The sequence below is a fragment of the Eriocheir sinensis genome, unplaced genomic scaffold, assembly GCF_024679095.1.
Source record: "Eriocheir sinensis breed Jianghai 21 unplaced genomic scaffold, ASM2467909v1 Scaffold481, whole genome shotgun sequence".
NCBI classification, from domain to species: Eukaryota; Metazoa; Arthropoda; class Malacostraca; order Decapoda; family Varunidae; genus Eriocheir; species Eriocheir sinensis.
In genome coordinates, this window is record NW_026111811.1 from 258,108 (window position 1) to 278,321 (window position 20,214).

General features: G+C 45.0%; 1 protein-coding gene across 1 annotated transcript; it reads right to left on the minus strand.

Annotated features, from left to right (window-relative positions):
- Positions 1 to 16,690: 16,690 nt before the first annotated feature.
- LOC126992499 (uncharacterized) lies at positions 16,691 to 19,641 on the minus strand. Its single transcript, XM_050851256.1, has 2 exons — positions 19,492 to 19,641; positions 16,691 to 18,876 (listed from the first exon to the last, which is right to left on the minus strand). The coding sequence occupies exons 1-2, from the start codon at positions 19,639 to 19,641 to the stop codon at positions 17,137 to 17,139; spliced, it is 1,890 nt and encodes a 629-aa protein (XP_050707213.1). The 3' UTR covers positions 16,691 to 17,136.
- Between the last annotated feature and the right edge of the window lie 573 nt (positions 19,642 to 20,214).

The following is a 20,214-nucleotide window of genomic DNA, read 5'->3' on the forward strand; positions in this document are numbered from 1 at the left end:
AGCCACTCCTGTGGCAAACGGATTGATTAAATCACTGAACGCACGCAGCCTAGTAATGAGCCAACAGGCTTTCTGCTGCCTGCTAGTCCATGTTTCCCATGTTTACCTAGAGCAGTTGGTTCAGCACCCTACTCGTATTCCCGACCGTCTTGGAGACAGGCCCAACATTCTAGACCTCTTCCTTTCCTCTAATCCTTCTGCTTACTCTGTCAAACTGTTCTTTCCGTTGGGCTCCTCCGATCATAACGTTATTTCTGTATCCTGTCCTATCGCTCCTGTACATCCTCTGGACCCACCGAGGAGGCGATGCTTCTGGCATTTTGCTTCAGCTCGGTGGGACAACCTGAGGGTGTACTTTTCCGATTTCCCGTGGAATGATTACTGCTTCCAGGAGAGAGACCCCTCTGTGTGTGCTCTGCGCATCACAGAGGTGATTGTCCCTGGAATGGAGGCATACATTCCACGTACTTTCTCTACTCCTCATGCTAAAAAGCCTTGGTTTCATCACGCTTGTTCTCGTGCTATTAAAGATAGAGGGGCAGCTCGCAAAAGGTTCCACAGCCTTCGAACTCCCACTAACTTTGATCTATACATTTCAGCCCGGAATCGTGGCAAATCTATTCTCCGACTTACCAAAACTTCTTTTATAAATAGAAAATGTCAACACCTTGTTTCTTCTAATTCATCCCGTGACTTCTGGCACCTAGCCAAAAATATCTCCTCCAATTTCACTTCTTCACCTCCTCTCCTTAACCCTGCCGGCAGCACTGCCGTCTCATCTGTCTCTAAGGCTGAACTCTTCGCTCAAACTTTCTGTAAGAACTCCACCTTGGACGATTCTGGGCATAATCCTCCTACTCATCCCCCCTCTGACTCCTTTATGCCTGTTATAAAGATTCTTCCTAATGATGTTTTCTATGCCCTCTCTGGCCTCGACTCTCAGAAGGCTTATGGACCTGATGGAGTGCCTCCTATTGTCCTTAAAAACTGTGCTTCTGTGCTGACACCCTGCCTGGTCAAACTCTTTCGTCTCTGCCTATCAACATCTATTTTTCTTTCCTGCTGGAAGTATGCCTTTGTACAGCCTGTGCCTAAGAAGGGTGACCGCTCCAATCCCTGAAACTACCGCCCAATAGCTTTACTTTCATGTCTATCTAAGGCTTTTGAATCAATCCTTAACCGGAAGATTCAAAAGCACCTTTCCACTTATAATCTTCCTTATGATCGCCAGTATGGATTCCGCAAGGGGCATTCTACTGGCGATCTTCTTGCTCTCTTAACTGACTCTTGGTCATCCTCTCTTAGCAGTTTCAGTAAAACTTTCTCTGTTGCGCTAGACATATCGAAAGCCTTCGATAGAGTCTGGCACCAGTCTTTTCTTTCTAAACTGCCCTCTTTCGGATTCTATCCCTCTCGCTGTTCCTTTATCTCCAGTTTCCTTTCCGGCCGTTCTATCTCTGCGGTGGTAGACGGTCACTGATCTTCCCCTAAACCTATCAACAGTGGCGTTCCACAGGGCTCTGTCCTATCACCCACTCTCTTCCTGTTATTCATCAATGATCTTCTTTCCATAACAAACTGTCCTGTCCACTCGTACGTCGACGACTCCACTCTGCATTATTCAACTTCTTTCAATAGAAGACCATCAAAACAGGAAGTACACAACTCCAGACTGGAGGCTGCAGAACGCTCGACCTCAGACCTTGCTATCATTTCCGATTGGGGCAGAAGGAACCTTGTGTCCTTCAATGCCTCAAAAACGCAATTTCTCCACCTATCAACTCGACACAATCTTCCAAACACCTATCCCCTCCTCTTCGACAACACTCAGCTGTCACGTTCCTCAACACTAAACATCCTCGGTCTATCCTTAACTCAAAATCTCAACTGGAAACTTCATATCTCCTCTCTCGCTAAATCAGCTTCCTCGAGGTTGGGCGTTCTGTATCGTCTCCGCCAGTTCTTCTCCTCCGGGCAGTTGCTATCCATATTCAGGGGCCTTGTCCGCCCTCGTATGGAGTATGCATCTCACGTGTGGGGGGGCTCCACCCACACAGCTCTTCTGGACAGAGTGGAGGCTAAGGCTCTTCGTTTCATTAGCTCTCCTCCTCCCACTGATAGTCTTCTACCTCTTAATTTCCGCCGCGATGTTGCCTCTCTTTCTATCTTCTGTCGATATTTCCACGCTGACTGCTCTTCTGAACTTGCTAACTGCATGCCTCCCCCCCTCCCCCCCGGCGGCCCCGCTGCACACGACTTTCTACTCATGCTCATCCCTATACTGTCCAAACCCCTAATGCAAGAGTTAACCAGCATCTTTACTCTTTCATCCCTCACGCTGGTAAACTCTGGAACAATCATCCTTCATCTGTATTTCCTCCTGCCTACGACTTGAACTTTTTCAAGAGGAGGGTATCAGGACACCTCTCCTCCCGAATTTGACCTTGCTTTTGACCACCTCGTCTGATTCTTTTATGGGAGCAGCGATTAGCGGGCTTTTTTTTATTATTGTCTATTTTTGTGCCCTTGAGCTGCCTCCTTTGTTGTAAAAAAAAATAATAATAAGCCGTCTGCGAGTTAAGGCCAGAGAGGACAAAGAAAACATCATTATGACGAAACTTAATAACAGGCATAAAGTAGTCGGAGGGGGGATGAGTAGGAGGAATATGCCCAGAATCGTCCAGAGTGAGTTGTTGCAGAAAGTTTGAGCGAAGAATTCAGCCTTAGAGATAAAAGAGACGGCAGTGCTGCCGTCTGGATTAAATTGGAGGAGACATTTTTAGCTAAGTGCCAGAGGTCTGTGGAGGAAGTAGAGAAAGCAAGGTGTAGACATTTGCTATGGATAAATGAATTTTTGGTAAGTCGAAGAATAGATTTGGCACGATTCCGGGCGGAAATGTAAAGGTCATGGTTAGTGGGAGCTCGAAAGTCTGGCCCAACGGAGACAACAGTTTGACAGAGTAAGCAGAAGGGTTAGTGGTAAGGAAGTGGTCTAGTATGTTGGGCCGGTCTCCAAGACGGTCGGGAATACGTGTAGGGTGTTCAACCAACTGCTCTAGGTCATTTAGGAGAGCAAAGTTGTAGGCTTATTCACCAGGCTGTCAATCTAATTCCTTTTCTTCTTGTTGCTTTTCAATCTTTCATTATTTCTTAGTTTCCTTTTTGTCTACCCTCCCCTCTTTATCAGTTCTTCCACTTTATCAGTTAATGGAGACTATCATTCGCGACAATATGGTGAAATTCTTCGAAGAAAATAATATAATAAATAATTCGCAACATGGCTTCCGTAGTAAACGTTCGTGTTTGACTAACTTACTTGATTTTTTTCACTATATTTTTGAGGTGTTCGATGAAAGCAGATCAGTAGATATCATATATCTGGATTTTCAAAAGGCATTTGATAAGGTCCCCCACCAACGTTTGCTCAGCAAACTACTGGCGCACGGTATCTCGGGTAACATTCACAATTGGCTTGTGGACTGGCTCTCTGAGCGGAAACAGAGAGTAGTTCTAAACGGTGTTACATCTAACTGGCTCGATGTCAAAAGCGGCGTATCTCAAGGATCAGTGCTTGGCCCCATTCTCTTCTTAATTTATGTTAATGATAACGATGATGGGCTCACTTGCAAAGTATCAAAATTTGCTGTATGACGCAAAAATTGCTAGTAAAGTAACTGCGACACTCGACGAAGAAGCTTTACAATCAGATCTAGATCGACTTGCACGTTGGGCCAATCAATGGCAAATGAAATTTAACGTTGACAAATGTAAAGTGTTGCACATCGGAAAAAATAACAATCGCGTTCGGTACGTAATGAATGGCCAACAACTTTCTACAGTAAGTAAAGAAAAGGATCTTGGAATCACAATATCAAGCGATTTAAAGCCCGGTCAGCATTGTTCAGAGGTAGTTAAAACTGCAAACAAATTGGTTGGCTTCATCGGACGAGTCTTTAATAATAAATCGGAAAAAGTAATATTAAAACTATAATTCGTTGGTTCGACCCCGTCTAGAGTACTGTGTACAGTTTTGGTCTCCCTACTACAGAAAAGACATAGAAAAGTTGGAACGGGTCCAACGAAGAGTAACAAAGATGATTCCTAGGTTGAGAAATTTGTCATATGAACAAAGGCTTAAAGAAGTAAATTTATTCAGCCTATCAAAACGAAGAATGCGAGGCGATCTAATAAAGTGTTTAAAATGTTTAAAGGATTCAGTGATATTAATGCGGAAGATTACTTTACAATTGATCGATCAAATATAACAAGAAGAAATCTGAATTTGAAGATAAGTGGTAAAAGATTCTCGTCGCACGAAGCTAAACACTTCTTCTTCAATCGAGTTGTTAATGTTTGGAACTCTCTACCTTGTGATGTCGTTGATAGTACAACAGTTACGGCCTTCAAGAATAGATTAGACAAGTGTTTTGAATCCAACCAGCAACTAAGATATTACTCATTGTCGTAATAACGTTAAGTTCTTTCGAATACTGGTGTCCTTGTCCGCTTTTATCGCCCGGTTAGTGGTAGCAGTAGTGGTAGTTCTTTCCTCTTTCCTACATAAATTCCATGCAGTTTTTCCATGCTGCATGGTTCTTTTTCCTTTCCTGCCAGCTTTGGCTGGAGGGATGGGGGGGTGGGGAGGAGCCTTCGCCTTTGCTGTCGCTCATCTTCCACCTTTGATTAGATAGTTACTGTAGCTTGTCACAAACAACCTCGTAAGGACCAGCAGGTCTGCTGTTGTTTGTTCTTCCTTTGTGGCCTCCTTTGTGTCCTTCTCTCTTATCTCCATTATTTTCTTTCAAGTTTCTTTCCCTATTCTTGTATCTCTTTTTCTTCGTCTTCTCTATGCTGCTTGGTTGTTTCCTTTCCTGACAGCTTTGGCTGGAGGGCTGGGGGTGAGTGGGGATGAGCCTTCGCCTTTGCTGTCCATCATCTTCCACCTTTGATTAGATAGTTAGTGTAGCTTGTCACAAACAGCCTCTTAAAGACCTGCAGGTCTGCTGTTGTTTATTCTTACTTTGTGCTTATCTGTATTCCTACCACTATTACTACTACTACTACTACTACTATTACTACTTTTACTACTACTACTACTACTACTACTACTACAGCTAGTGCTACTATTACTACTGCTTCTTCTACTACTACTACTACTACTACTGCTACTTCTACTACTATGTACTACTACTTATAATAATAATAATAATAATAATAATAATAATAATAATAATAATAATAATAATAATAATAATAATTATAATAATAATAATGATAATAATAATAATAATAATAATAATAATAAAAATAATAATAATAATAATGTACATAAGAACATAAGAACGCAGGAGTCTGCAAGAGGCCGGTAGGCCTGTACGAGGCAGCTCCTTTGACCCTAAGCTCCCGTGTATCTAACCCCACCTAATATCGCTGTCCATGAATTTATCTAGTCTATTTTTGAATGTGACAATTGTATTGGCACTCACCACATGACTGCTAAGCCTATTCCACTCATCCACCACCCTGTTAGTAAACCAATTTTTGCCTCTGTCCCTGTTGAATCTGAATTTATCCAGTTTAAACCCGTTACTTCGTGTCCTACCCGGTTCTCTTACCAACAAAACCTTATGAATGTCTCCCTTATTAAAGCCCTTCATCCATTTATAAACCTCGATCATGTCTCCACGCACCCTTCGCCTTTCTAGAGAATGCAAGTTTAACTGTTTGAGTCTTTCCTCGTATGGCAAGTTTCTCAACCCCTGAATCATCTTAGTCATCCTCCTCTGCACCGATTCTAACATTTTGATATCCATTCTATAGTAGGGTGACCAGAACTGAACCGCATAGTCAAGATGAGGTCTAACTAATGCTAAATATAGTTTGAGGAAGACTTCGGGGCTTCTGTTGCTTACGCTCCTTGAAATAAATCCCAGTACCCTATTAGCTCGATTTCTAGCTTGAATGCATTGTGCCCTTGGACGGAGATCAGAGCTCACTAAGACCCCTAAATCCCTCTCGCACCCAGACCTACTTATGAGTGTCATTTAAGCAATAGTTATGTGAGGGGTTGTTCTTACACTCAGAATACTGCACTTCCTACATTGAACTCCATCTGCCATTTATCCGCCCAGTCATATAATCTGTTGAGTTCACCTTGGAGAATACTAGCGTCCTGATCCGACTCAATTACTCTACCGATCTTGGTATCATCTGCAAATTTACTAACATCACTACTAATTCCTGTGTCTAAGTCATTGATATAAATAATAAACAAAAGTGGACCTAATACCGAACCTTGTGGGACCCCACTCGTAACACATCCCTAGTCAGATCTTTTACCATTGATTTGCACTCTTTGCTTCCTATTGCTAAGCCACGCCTTGACCCAGTTCAAAACTTTACCCTCTACTCCGTGAGCCTGTAATTTAAGCAACAGTCGTTGGTGAGGAACTTTGTCAAACGCTTTACTAAAATCAAGATAGATTACATCATAATTTTCATCTCTGTCAACCGCCTCAAATACTTTATTGTAGAAGGACAAGAGATTGGTGAGGCATGACCTACCTTTTGTGAACCCATGCTGCGAGTCGTGAATTAAGCTATGTTTCTCTAAATGCTCCCGAATGTTCCTGGCTATTATGGACTCCAGCATCTTCCCTATAACCGATGTTAAGCTAATTGGGCGATAGTTTGAAGCAACTGACCTGTCCCCCTTTTTAAAAATCGGCGTCACGTTAGCTACTTTCCATAGGCTCGGCACATAGCCAGTATTTACCGACATCTTAAAGATGTCGGTTAGTGGGTCACTGATTATATCACCTAACTCCTTTAATACCCTCGGAAATATCCCGTCAGGACCTGGCGACTTGTTCTTCTTAAGCTTATCTATCTCATCCTGAACTACTTGCCTGGTAATGATTATATCCCTCAATTTATCGCCATCCCCGCCCTCGTACACCTGAACTCTTTCCGGTATAGTCGTTCGATCCTCCTGTGTGAATTTTGAAAGGAAGTAGTCGTTCAACAATGTGCTCATATTTTCGTAATTTTCTACTAGCTCCCCTGTGTTTGTTTTCAGCGGTCCAATTTTCTCCCGTGTTTTTGTTCTATACATCTGAAAGAAGCCCTTAGGATTACTTTTCGCCTCATTTGCTACTTTGATCTCATAGTTCTTTTTTGCTATCCTGGTGTTTTTCTTAACTAATCTAGATAGTTCGACGTACCGGCCCCTGAGATGTGTTTCCCCATTCTTTATTTTCTGATAAATTCCCTTCTTTAACCCAATCTCGTGTTTTAGTCCACGAGTCATCCACTTAGGATCATTGTTTTCTTTTCTAAGTGTTCGCTGTGGTATATGCTGGTCTTGCCCCTCTACTATTACTCTAACTAAATTATTGTAAGACATTTCTACCTGGTTCTCCTGGCTCTCCAATCCGCAGTTCTGGCCCTCATGAATCCCTAAATTATCCCAGTTTACCCCTTCAAGATGTCTTCGAAGCCCCTCGTAGTTTGCTCTTCTAAAATCTGGCACTAACACTGGGTTTGGTTCGCGGGTTACCGCCCAGTCTAAGCTAAAACGAACCGTTCTGTGATCACTATTTCCTAACTCTCCGCCCACCTCCAACTCACGTAGCAAGTTCCCATTATTGGTTAGGACTAAGTCTAATATGTTATCTCCTTTGGTAGGCTCAGTAACTACCTGCTTAAGGAAATTATCTTGTATAACTTCAAGAAAGTCCTCGGCTTCCAGGTCACCCACTAGATCTTCCCAGTCTATATTCCTATAATTAAAGTCCCCCATTACTTATCCTCATTATTTATCAATATCCCCATTATTTATCAATATTATAATTAAAATTATAATTATCACCACCATCACTTCCTGCACCTCCACCTCTCATCGCCACCCTCAACTCCACTCTCCTCCTCCTCCTCCTCCTTCCCCTCCTCCTCTCCTTCTTCTTCCCATTCATGCTCGTTCTTGTTCTTTTTTCATTCTCTTTTAATGTTGTTATTTTTATTTTTATTCTAACTTCTTTTACTTTCGCATTATCTTATCTCGTTCTTATTCCTGTGTTCTCTTCCTCCTCCTCCTCCTCCCGGTTTCCAGGTGAAATGTTTTCACCTCAGGAAACTAGACGTCCCTGCCCTGCATAGTCTCAGATCACCCTTGGACACGGTGTAATACCTGATCTGTCTCCCGTGCCAGGGTCACGGTGAAGCCTCTGGGCAGCAGCAGTGGTGGATTGGACTGCAGGCAGAGGATCTCTTTATGAGACAATGGCTGGAGTTCCAGAGTCCTAGTCAGCTGGACCGTGCCTAATTATTTAGGCCTGCGCTGTAAAGGAGTGTGGCGACCTCTGCACCTCTAAAAAGCCTCCCTGGGAACCAGTTGTCGGTGTGAGCTCCCCGTCCCTTCCCTCTATCGACGGTACTCCCATCCCTATTCTGCATAACAGCTGGTTCTTGTTTTCTCCTGAAAGAGATGTCTTCCGTGGGCCATTTGAGGTTGTACCTCTCGGTTTCTAGGTGGAGTTTCTGAGGGTTTTTCTTATACTCAAGGAATATTTCAGCTTTTCGGTCTCAGGAAGGGCGTCTGATACTTTCTAGAGTTGGTGGAGAACACCTGGTGACAGGTGCCACTGGCGAGGCCTCGAAAGGGTCGCAGAGTTGGGTTAGACGTTTCGGAAAGTGGGAACGAATTGCTGGTTCCTCTCCTCCCTTGCCACAGCTGCTCTGTGTGACTACGCCGGCCCCGTTCTATGGGACAAAACTTCGAGGACAATAGCTGAAAAGCGCCGGGTTGTGAAAGTCTCTCTTGTGACCGAGGCTCAGGACAAGCGATTGGTCTTTGAGGCGTTTTCAAGATGCTGTGGGAGCGAACTCCCAGTGTTGGAGGCATCTAACACAACAGTATCTAATTTCCATGCACAATTTTTTATACAATTCAATTTATGGTCACAATTTAAGTTATTTCGAAAGCGCTTTTAATATTTGCCCAAACTGTTAAATCGCTTAAATTTCTAACAATGCCTTCGAACCTTAAGAGTGACGTCTGTCCCGGACGTATTGCAGCTCAGTTCTTCCAGCTGAGTAAAACTTGCCACCTCTGCGCTCAAAGATTACAACTTCAGAAGGCTGTAACTGAATGGAAAGTCAAACATAATGATCTTGAAAAGAAATTCGAAGCCCTTCAGGAATTTGTTTTAAGTAATGTGGCAGTGACTCCACCATCGATGGTGGAGAGGCCCTCCACCGAGATTGTGCCCTCTCCAGACGACCATCCTGCTTCACGGGAGGACGTGTTACTTGCCTCACAGGCTAACCCCCAGCCTGCCTCACAGGCTAACCCCCAGCCTGCCTCACAGGCTAACCCCCAGCCTGCCTCACAGGCAAACCCCCAGCCTGCCTCACAGGCTGACCCCCAGCCTGCCTCACAGGCTAACCCCCAGCCTGTTTCATAGGCTAACTCCCACCCTGCCTCACAGGACAACTTCCAGCCTGCCTCACTTGACGCTTCTCTTCCTGCTTCACAGGATGTCGGGTTCCAACCTGTAAAGAATGGAGCCAAACCGAAGCAGGCAACCAAGGATTTACTGACCCCCACTACCTTCAATAGGTTCCAGGTGCTGGCAGACACCATGGTGGATGAGTTTGAGACTCGCCTAGTTGGGGAATCCATGGTGCGTGGCCAGCTGGTTGAGTTCTGTGGTCGTTCATCAAACGGCCGCAGAAAACGTTACTGCTATCCAGTTGCCAGACTGGACGACATCACCGCAGCGTGCGATGATGTCACGAGAAATGCCGACCGAAACACCCTCTTTGCCATTCACGCGGGGACAAATGACGTAAAGACAACCCGTTCTGAGGAATGCTTGAGAAATATCGCCGCATGATCAAACAGTGTAAACGTAAAACGGATGCCAGAAACATCATAATCTCAGGAATCCTCCCGAGGGTCGGTGCCGAATCTAACTTTTACAGTAAGGCCTTCAGCACAAACAACAGACTTCAGTCCCTTTGCTCACAAGAAAACGTCCAGTTCGCTAACTTGTGGAACAGTTTTTACTACGATTCAGACTTGTTCCTTGCTGATGGCATCCACTTAAACCCTGTTGGAGCAGCCCGTTTCGGGAGGCTGCTCTGTGACCAAGTGGCTCTTCGAGAGCCAGAAAACGCGGAGGCGAGAACACCAGCAGCCCCACCGTAAGGGAGCACTCAACCCGCGAAACCCCAGACTCGAATAACATTAAAGCTTGCTATGTAAACGCTCGTAGCCTACGTAACAACTTTGAAGACTTAGAAGTCCTCGCAGCTACAAATCATTATCACATCATCGGAGTCACAGAATCTTGGATAGACACTTCAAATAGAGATTTCATTGCGGAATATAGATTACCGGGTTATACCATCTTTAGTCATGAAAGAGAGAACAGAGTGGGTGGAGGCGTTATCTTTTATATCCACAACTCTCTCCATCCAGTATCCGTGAAAACAAGATATTATAATCAATGTAGACACGGTCTTCATTAAAATTAAAAATAAATCTCGTAAAATAGTAATTGGATTTATCTACAAACCACCAAGGCAGACTCTTGATATCGACCACGCATTAAGTGAATTATTATCAGAAACAAGTAGCAGTTGCGAGGCAGTAATTGTTGGGGACTTTAACTTGCCAGTGAAAAGATGGGGTGAACCGTTGAACTGTCATACAGGGCTCGACCTGTACACAAATTTACAAGAAAGTGATTTGCATCAACACGCTCAAAAAACGACTCGGGAAAATAATATACCTGACCGTATCTTTTCAACGACAGCTGATCTGGTTAACAAAGTAAATGTTGGTTCAATTTTTAATTCTAGCGATCACCGAACAATCACATTCAGCATCAATATGAAAGAAAGTAAAGTAACTCCTTGTAAAGAAAAGGTGCCTGATTATCAGAGAGCGAATTTCGTAAGACTCCGATCAATTCTAAATAATTCTGACTGGACTGAAATCTCGGCGGAAGCAGATATTGATAAATCTTGGGAGGACTTCACCACAATATTGAACAATGCCATAAGCATATGCGTACCCTATCGTAACAGACGTTCAGCTTTTAAGAATAAACCCAAATGGTGGAATAACGAAATTCAAAATAGCCTATCTCTTAAAAAATGCGTATAAAGTAGATACATATCAACTCCGAGTGAGGCTGACAAACTAGAGTTGGACAGAATTCGCCGCGAAACCAAGAAATTAATAAAATGAAGCAAAAAAAATCTTGAAGAATATATAGCAGAAACGAGTAAATCTAATCTTAAATTTTTTTTTAGCTATGTAAATAATAAAAAGTCACTCACTTGTGGTATCGGACCGCTTGCTAATGATAATGGTAACCACACGAACGATGAAAATGAAATGGCCACAGTCCTAAATAACTTTTTCGCATCCGTATTTACAGACGAAGATTGTTTATCACCTCAACCGCCGGAGGTTAGAAGGACCGAAAAGATGTTAAGTGGCGTGCTCATCGTAGAAAGTGACATTTTACGCACAATTGAAAAGATTAAAGTAAGCAAAGTTCCTGGTCCTGACAAAATTACCCCTAGGGTCTTAAAAGAAATCAAACATCAAATTTGTAAACCGCTCTCCATCATATTCAATAAATCTTTAATAGCTGGAAAAGTTCCGTCGGATTGGAAACTTGCAAATGTCACACCAATTTTCAAAAAGGGAGACAAGTCTCATCCAGGAAACTATCGACCAATTAGCCTGACATCGATTGTTTGTAAGTTAATGGAGACTATCATTCGCGACAATATGGTGAAATTCTTCGAAGAAAATAATATAATAAATAATTCGCAACATGGCTTCCGTAGTAAACGTTCGTGTTTGATTAACTTACTTGATTTTTTCATTATATGTTTGAGGTGTTCGATGAAAGCAGATCAGTAGATATTATATATCTGGATTTTCAAAAGGCATTTGATAAAGTCCCCCACCAACGATTGCTCAGCAAACTATTGGCGCACGGTATCTCGGGTAACATTCACAATTGGCTTGTGGACTGGCTCTCTGAGCGGAATCAAAGAGTAGTTCTAAACGGTGTTACATCTAACTAGATTGATGTCAGAAGCGGCGTATCTCAAGTATCAGTGCCTGGCCCCATGCTCTTCTTAATCTATGTTAATGATATCGATGATGGGCTCACTTGCAAAATATCAAAATTTGCTGATGACACAAAAATTTCTAATAAAGTAACTGCGACACTCGACGAAGAAACTTTACAATCAGATTTAGATCGATATGCACGTTGGGCCAATCAGTGGCAAATGAAATTTAACGTTGGCAAATGTAAAGTGTTGCACATCGGAAAAAATAACAATCGCGTTCGGTATGTAATGAATGGCAAACAACTTTCTGCAGTAAGTAAAGAAAAGGGTCTTGGAATCACTATATCAAGCGATTTAAAGCCCGGTCAGCATTGTTCAGAGGTAGTTAAAACTGCAAACAAATTTGTTGGCTTCATCGGACGAGTCTTTAATAATAAATCGGAAAAAGTAATATTGAAACTGTATAATTCGTTGGTTCGACCCCGTCTAGAGTACTGTGTACAGTTTCGGTCTCCCTACTACAGAAAAGACATAGAAAAGTTGGAACGGGTTCAACGAAGAGTAACAAAGATGATTCCTAGGTTGAGAAATTTGTCATATGAACAAAGGCTTAAAGAAGTAAATTTATTCAGCCTATCAAAACGAAGAATGCGAGGCGATCTAATAGAAGTGTTTAAAATGTTTAAAGGATTCAGTGATATTAATGCGGAAGATTACTTTACAATTGATCGATCAAACAGAACAAGAAGAAATCACAATTTGAAGATAAGTGGTAAAAGATTATCGTCGAACGAAGCTAAACACTTCTTCTTCAATCGAGTTGTTAATGTTTGGAACTCTCTACCCTGTGATGTCGTTGATAGAACAACAGTTATGGCTTTCAAGAATAAATTAGACAAGTGTTTTGAATCCAACCAGCAACTAAGATATTACTCATTGTCGTAATAACGTTAAGTTCTTTCGAATACTGGTGTCCTTGTCCGCTTTTATCGCCCGGTTAGTGGTAGCAGTAATGGTAGTTCTTTCCTCTTTCCTACATAATTTCCGTGCAGTTTTTTCATGCTGCATGATTCTTTTTCCTTTCCTGCCAGCTTTGGTTGGAGGGATGGGGGGGTGGGGAGGAGCCTTCGCCTTTGCTGTCGTTCATCTTCCACTTTTGATTAGATAGTTAGTGTAGCTTGTCACAAACAGCCTCGTAATGACCAGCAGGTCTGCTGTTGTTTGTTCTTCCTTTGTGTGCCTTTGTGTTCCTCCTCCTCCTTTTCCTTTCTTCCATCATCTTTGAAATGTCAGCTGAGAGAGAGAGAGAGAGAGAGAGAGAGAGAGAGAGAGAGAGAGAGAGAGAGAGAGAGAGAGAGAGAGAGAGGACATCATCCCCTTCTCTCTCTCTCTCTCTCTCTCTCTCTCTCTCTCTCTCTCTCTCTCTCTCTCTCTCTCTCTCAGCTGAAAGAAAGAAAGAGAAAGGAATAAGGAGAGCGATAAAGGTGGGTGTTAGAGAGAGAGAGAGAGAGAGAGAGAGAGAGAGAGAGAGAGAGAGAGAGAGAGAGAGAGAGAGAGACGCACGCATAACATTTTACTAATGAGTTCGAAATAAAAATAAAATATTTAGGAAAGGAAGAAGAGGAGGCAGAAAAATGGATAAACAGGAATTAGTGAAGACACGAAATCCATCAACAATGTATCTATCATTTACTTAAGCGTAAGGGGTTTGGACAGTATAGGGATGAGCATGAGTAGAAAGTCGTGTGCAGCGGGGCCGCTTGAGTGGGGGAGGCATGCAGTTAGCAAGTTCAGAAGAGCAGTCAGCGTGGAAATATCGATAGAAGATAGAAAGAGAGGCAACATCGCGGCGGAATGTAAGAGGTAGAAGACTATCAGTAGGAGGAGGAGAGCTGATGAGACGAAGAGCCTTATCCTCCACTCTGTCCAGAAGAGCTATGTGAGTGGAGCCCCCCCACACGTGAGATGCATACTCCATACGAGGGCGGACAAGGCCCCTGTATATGGATAGCAACTGCGCGGGGGAGAAGAACTGGCGGAGACGATACAGAACGCCCAACCTCGAGGAAGCTGATTTAGCGAGAGAGGAGATATGAAGTTTCCAGTTGAGATTTTGAGTTAAGGATAAACCGAGGATGTTTAGTGTTGAAGAAGGTGACAGCTGAGTGTTGTCGAAGAATAGGGGATAGATGTTTGGAAGATTGTGTCGAGTTGATAGGTGGAGAAATTGAGTTTTTGAGGCACTGAAGGACACAAGGTTCCTTCTGCCCCAATCGGAAATGATAGCAAGGTCTGAGGTCGAGCGTTCTGCAGCCTCCAGTCTGGAGTCGTATACTTCCTGTTGTGATGGTCTTCTATTGAAAGAAGTTGAATAATGCAGAGTGGAGTCGTCGGCGTCCGAGTGGACAGGACAGTTTGTTATGGAAAGAAGATCATTGATGAATAACAGGAAGAGAGTGGGTGATAGGACAGAGCCCTGTGGAACACCACTGTTAATAGGTTTAGGGGAAGATCAGTGACCGTCTACGACCACAGAGATAGAACGGCCGGAAAGGAAACTGGAGATAAAGGAACAGCGAGAGGGATAGAATCCGAAAGAGGGCAGTTTAGAAAGCAAAGATTTGTGCCAGACTCTATCCAGTTTTCGATATACAGAGAAAGTTTCACCGAAACTGCTAAGAGAGGATGACCAAGAGTCAGTTAAGAGAGCAAGAAGATCGCCAGTAGAACGCCCCTTGCGGAATCCATACTGGCGATCAGATAGAAGGTTAGAAGTGGAAAGGTGCTTTTGAATCTTCCGGTTAAGGATTGATTCAAAAGCTTTAGATAGACATGAAAGTAAAGCTATTGGGCGGTAGTTTGATGGATTGGAGCTGTCACTCTTCTTAGGCACAGGCTGTACAAAGGCATAATTCCAGCAGGAAGGAAAGATAGATGTTGATAGGCATAGACGAAAGAGTTTGACCAGGCAGGGTGTCAGCACGGAAGCACAGTTTTTAAGGACAATAGGAGGCACTCCATCAGGTCCATAAGCCTTCTGAGAGTTGAGGCCAGAGAGGGCATAGAAAACATCATTAGGAAGAATCTTAATAACAAGCATAAAGGAGTCAGAGGGGGGATATGTAGAAGGAATATCACCAGAATCGTCCAAGGTAAAGTTCTTACAGAAAGTTTGAGCGAAGAGTTCAGCCTTAGAGACAAATGAAACGGCAGTGCTGCCGTCAGGATTAAGGAGAGGAGGGAACGAGGAAGAAGTGAGATCGGAGGAGATATTTTTGGCTAGATGCCAGAAGTCACGGGAAAAATTAGAAGAAGCAAGGTGTTGACATTTTCTGTTTATAAAAGAAGTTTTCGTAAGTCGGAGAATAGATTTGGCACGATTCCGGGCTGAAATGTAAAGATCAAAGCTAGTGGGAGTTCGAAGGCTGTGGAACCTTTTGTGAGCTGCCTCTCTCTCTCTCTCTCTCTCTCTCTCTCTCTCTCTCTCTCTCTCTCTCTCTCTCTCTCTCTCTCTCTCTCTCTCTCTCTCTCTCTCTCTCTCTCTCTCTCTCTCTCTCTCTCTCTCTCTCTCTCTCTCTCTCTCTCTCTCTCTCTCTCTCTCTCTCTCTCTCTCTCTCTCTCTCTCTCTCTCTCTCTCTCTCTCTCTCTCTCTCTCTCTCTCTCTCTCTCTCTCTCTCTCTCTCTCTCTCTATATATACATATATATATATATATATATATATATATATATATATATATATATATATATATATATATATATATATATGTATATATATATATATATATATATATATATATATATATATATATATATATATATATATATATATATATATATATATATATATATATATATATATATATATATATATATATATATATATATATATATATATATATATATATATATATATATATATATATATATATATATAGTCGACGACGAGATACAAAGATCAACTAAAGTACTTGTCAGCAATGGATTCACTACAGCGGATATAGACAAACAAGCAAACCGCATAATAAACCGATGGTACACGACTAAAGAAGATACTACCAAGAACGAAGACATCAACCTCTACAACAAGGCATACTTCTCCACCTGCTACAAAGAAGAGGAAAGTATTATGAAACAAATCATCAAGAAAAATGTGACCCCAACAAACAAAGAAAAAAGAATAAACCTCATAATCTACTACAAGAGCAAGAAAACAAGCCATATCCTGTTGCGGAACAGCCCTGACAAGGAACAAGACAAAGCCCAACAGTCGCATGTTGTATATAGGTTCTCCTGCAACCAAGGGAACTGTGCAGCCCTTAACACATCCTATGTAAGCGCGATGATAACAGCGCTTATTTGAGTGAGTAAAGGTGACTGATACCGCTGCGCCGAACTCACGTCATTTATTGATTAGTGGTCAAACCTGCAAGATGAATGTCATACACGTTACAATACGGAAACAACGAGGGCATTATGTACTAGTACAATGAATATGGTAGTACAATGGATATGGCAAGTAAGATATTAATAAGCAATAACACTAATACTACGGTAGTACAATGGATATGGCAGGTAAGATACTAAGAAGCAACAACACTAATACATACGCATTTGCGGGTACAGTCGGGTTCCTTCCGGTCAGCACTACAGTGTGATTGAACTCAGTGTGTCTCGTCTCACCGTTGTCCTGCTACTGCCTCTTCTCACTCTCTCCTCAAACCCTGAGCCGAAAGGGCCTCCGACAAGCCTTATGTCAGCATCCACAACATTAACCCTACTAACCTTATATTATTAACCTTACATTAACCCTATGCAAAAAGACCAGCGAGGGCGTAAACATCAGCCTCTCTCTCTCTCTCTCTCTCTCTCTCTCTCTCTCTCTCTCTCTCTCTCTCTCTCTCTCTCTCTCTCCCTCTCTCTCCCTCCCTCTCTCTACATGCGGCTACATACCGCTACATGCGGCGGCTACACTCCCCCCTTGATTGCACACGGAGGGTGCAAGCAACCAGATGACAACCAGCCGCGTGTAGCCGTCACTGGAGAGAAATAGAGGAGGAAGGCGGAGAGGGGGCAACATCACCCTCGAGCAGACAAAGCTTGACGATGGGGCGAACGAGCGGCCCAGAGCTGGTGCGGAGGCGGACTTTCCTGACCAGACCGTCGGACCCCGGGAAGACTTGAAGGACCCTGCCAAGGCGCCACTGGTTGCGCGGTAAAGGTGGGTCGGCGATGAGGACGAGGTCGCCGACGCACAGGTTGCGAGTGGGTGCTATCCGGCGTTGCCGCATGCGGAGGGTGTGGAGATATTCCGCCCTCCAACGTCTCCAAAAACGATCAGCCAGAGCTTGAGCGTGGGTCCAACGGCGACGGAAGGTATCACCCAAGGAATGGTCCTCCAAAGGTAAGTGGAGACCAGCCCCGACACGCAGAAGATGATCGGGAGTAAGCGCCTCAGGATCCGAAGCATCGCCTGGGGCGGCTGTGATTGGCCGACCGTTGAGAGTGGCTTCGACCTCACAGAACAAGGTGTGCAGCCTGGCGTCATCAATCCGCTGGGAACCAATGATGGAAGACATGATCTTACGCACAGAACGAATCTGCCGTTCCCACACACCACCCATGTGTGAGGCCATGGGAGGTTGGAAAACCCATTCAATGGCCCGCCGATGCAAGGCTGCCTCGACATTGGCCTGGTCGCGCCATCCCTTGGCCGCGGCGCGGAGGTCCTTATCGGCCCTTTGGAAGTTGGTCCCCATGTCAGAGAAGAGTTTTGCAGGTGGGCCACGCCGAGCAATGAAGCGCGTGAGGGCGTTAAGGAAGGCATCGGCATCAAGGGACTCCAGGACCTCTAGATGTGCAGCACGGGAACTGAGACAGGTGAAGATGCAGCCGAAACGTTTGACCGACCGCCTCATGCAGGTGACACTGAAGGGGCCGAAGCAGTCGACCCCGGTGTGGGTGAACGGGGGGTTATCAGCAGAGATCCGTTCCACCGGTAATTCGCCCTGGCGCTGTACCAGCGGTTTGCTGTTCACCCGGCGACAGATGAAACAGTCGCGTAAGAGTCGGTCAATCAAGGGGCGGCCCGCGACCACCCAGTACTGGCCACGTAAGCAAGCCAGGGTGTGTTCCCTCCCAGAGTGGCGAGCCAGAAAGACGTGGACGTCCCGTACAATCAGGGCTGTGACGTGGTGGGACTTTGGGAGGAGAATGGGGGGGTTGCTGCGGGCGGTACCTTCTGATGTGTCCAACCGCCGACCTCCCACACGGAGAAGGCCCTGGACGTCAAGGATCGGTTCCAGCCTGTAGAGGTTACTCTTCTTGGTCAGTTTGCCACGTCGGAGATCCGCAATGTCGTCTCGGTAGTGGGTCCCCTGCACATATCTAAGTATTGCCGTTCGGGCCGCCTGGAGCTCAACCGTTGCAAGGCGGGATCCTGAGCCGCTAGGGCGGCCCTCCGTGATCCAGGTAGCAAAACGGCGGATCCAGGCTACTGCCCTCTGCAAGATATACCAGGACGAATAACGGGACAGTAGCTGGTCTATCGTGTTAGGCTCCTGTGCTTCAATCGCGAGGGCAGAAACTTCTTTCTTCACTTCCGGGTCGCCATCGAGATCCACTGCGGGTCCGCCGGGGAGTGGAGGCCAGTTGTCTATGGGCAGGCATAAGAAAGCGGGGCCATCCCTCCATCGTCCACCTGCTAATAGCGTTCGTGCAGGCAGTCCTCGGGTGGCGTCGTCAGCAGGATTCTCCTCGGATGCCACATTGCGCCACTGCGGAGGGGAAGCCAGTCTGTGGATGGTGCCTAGGCGGTTCGCCACAAACGTGTGGAAGCGTCGAGAGGGGCTGGCGATGTACTGTAGGACTATCATACTGTCCGACCAAAAGGTGGAGCTCTCAATCGGTAGAGTGAGCTCCCTCCGGAGTCTCACGTCAGAGCTCGTCGCCAGTACAGCTGCGCATAATTCTAAGCGCGGTATAGAGGTCGTTTTGATGGGGGCCAAACGGGAGCGAGCCATGATAAAACCACAGTGCACATATCCAAGGTCATCCTGCAGGCGCACGTAGGTCACGGCGGCGTAAGCCTTCGTTGAGGCATCACAGAAGTGGTGAAGTTGAGCACCAACGAGTCGACCGAATCGTGGGGGTAAGAGATAGCGGTGGACGCGAAAACTCACCATGCTCTGTAGTTCTGCCAACCAGAGGACCCACCTGTCTTCAGCTGTCTTCGTGAGTCGCACGTCCCACCCTTCCTTTCGTCGCACTTCATCTTGGAAGATCATCTTCGCCCGTATAGTAAAGGGAACCAGGAAGCCCAATGGGTCAAAGACGGAGCTCATGGCACTAAGAACGCCCCTCTTCGTGAAAGGTTTGTTGGGTGCAGTTACCGCGACGCGGAGGCTGTCGTCCTCCAAATTCCACAGGACACCAAGAGCCCGGTCCTCTGGTAGCTCATCCTTAGCAAGGTCGATATCCTTGACACGGCTGCTTCGGTCATGCTGAGGAATCGTAGCCAATACTTCCGTGGAGTTGGACATCCATTTTGTTAGGCGGAAGCCCCCACGTCGCAAGGTTTCTCGTAACTTCTGTACACATCTCATTGCCTCCCCTTCAGAATCAACGGAGAGCAAGAGATCGTCCACGTAGAAACTTCTTCCCAGTTCATTTGACGTCCTTCCTCCTTCCTTCAGTGTCTGTCGGAGAGCAAAGGCGGCACACGCGGGGCTCCAAACGCCGCCAAACAGATGTCTCGTCATTCTGTACTGGACAGGTGGTCTGTTGACGTCTCCTTGTGGCCACCACAAGAATCTCAAGGCGTCTCTGTCTTTCGGAGTCACCAGGACTTGATGAAACATGGCTTCAATATCGGCGGATAAGGCCACTTTGCCTTCCCTGAAGCGGAGTAGAATTCCTTGAAGATCATTCATCATGTCGGGTCCTTGCATCACCTGCATGTTGAGCGCAACTCCCTTGAACACCGCTGCACAGTCAAAAACGATCCGCGTCTTCTCCGGTTTGTTTGGGCTAAGCACTGGATGATGTGGAAGATACCATGTCCTCCCTATAGGACCCTTCTGGCCCGGAACCCTTTCAGCATAACCTTTTGCTAT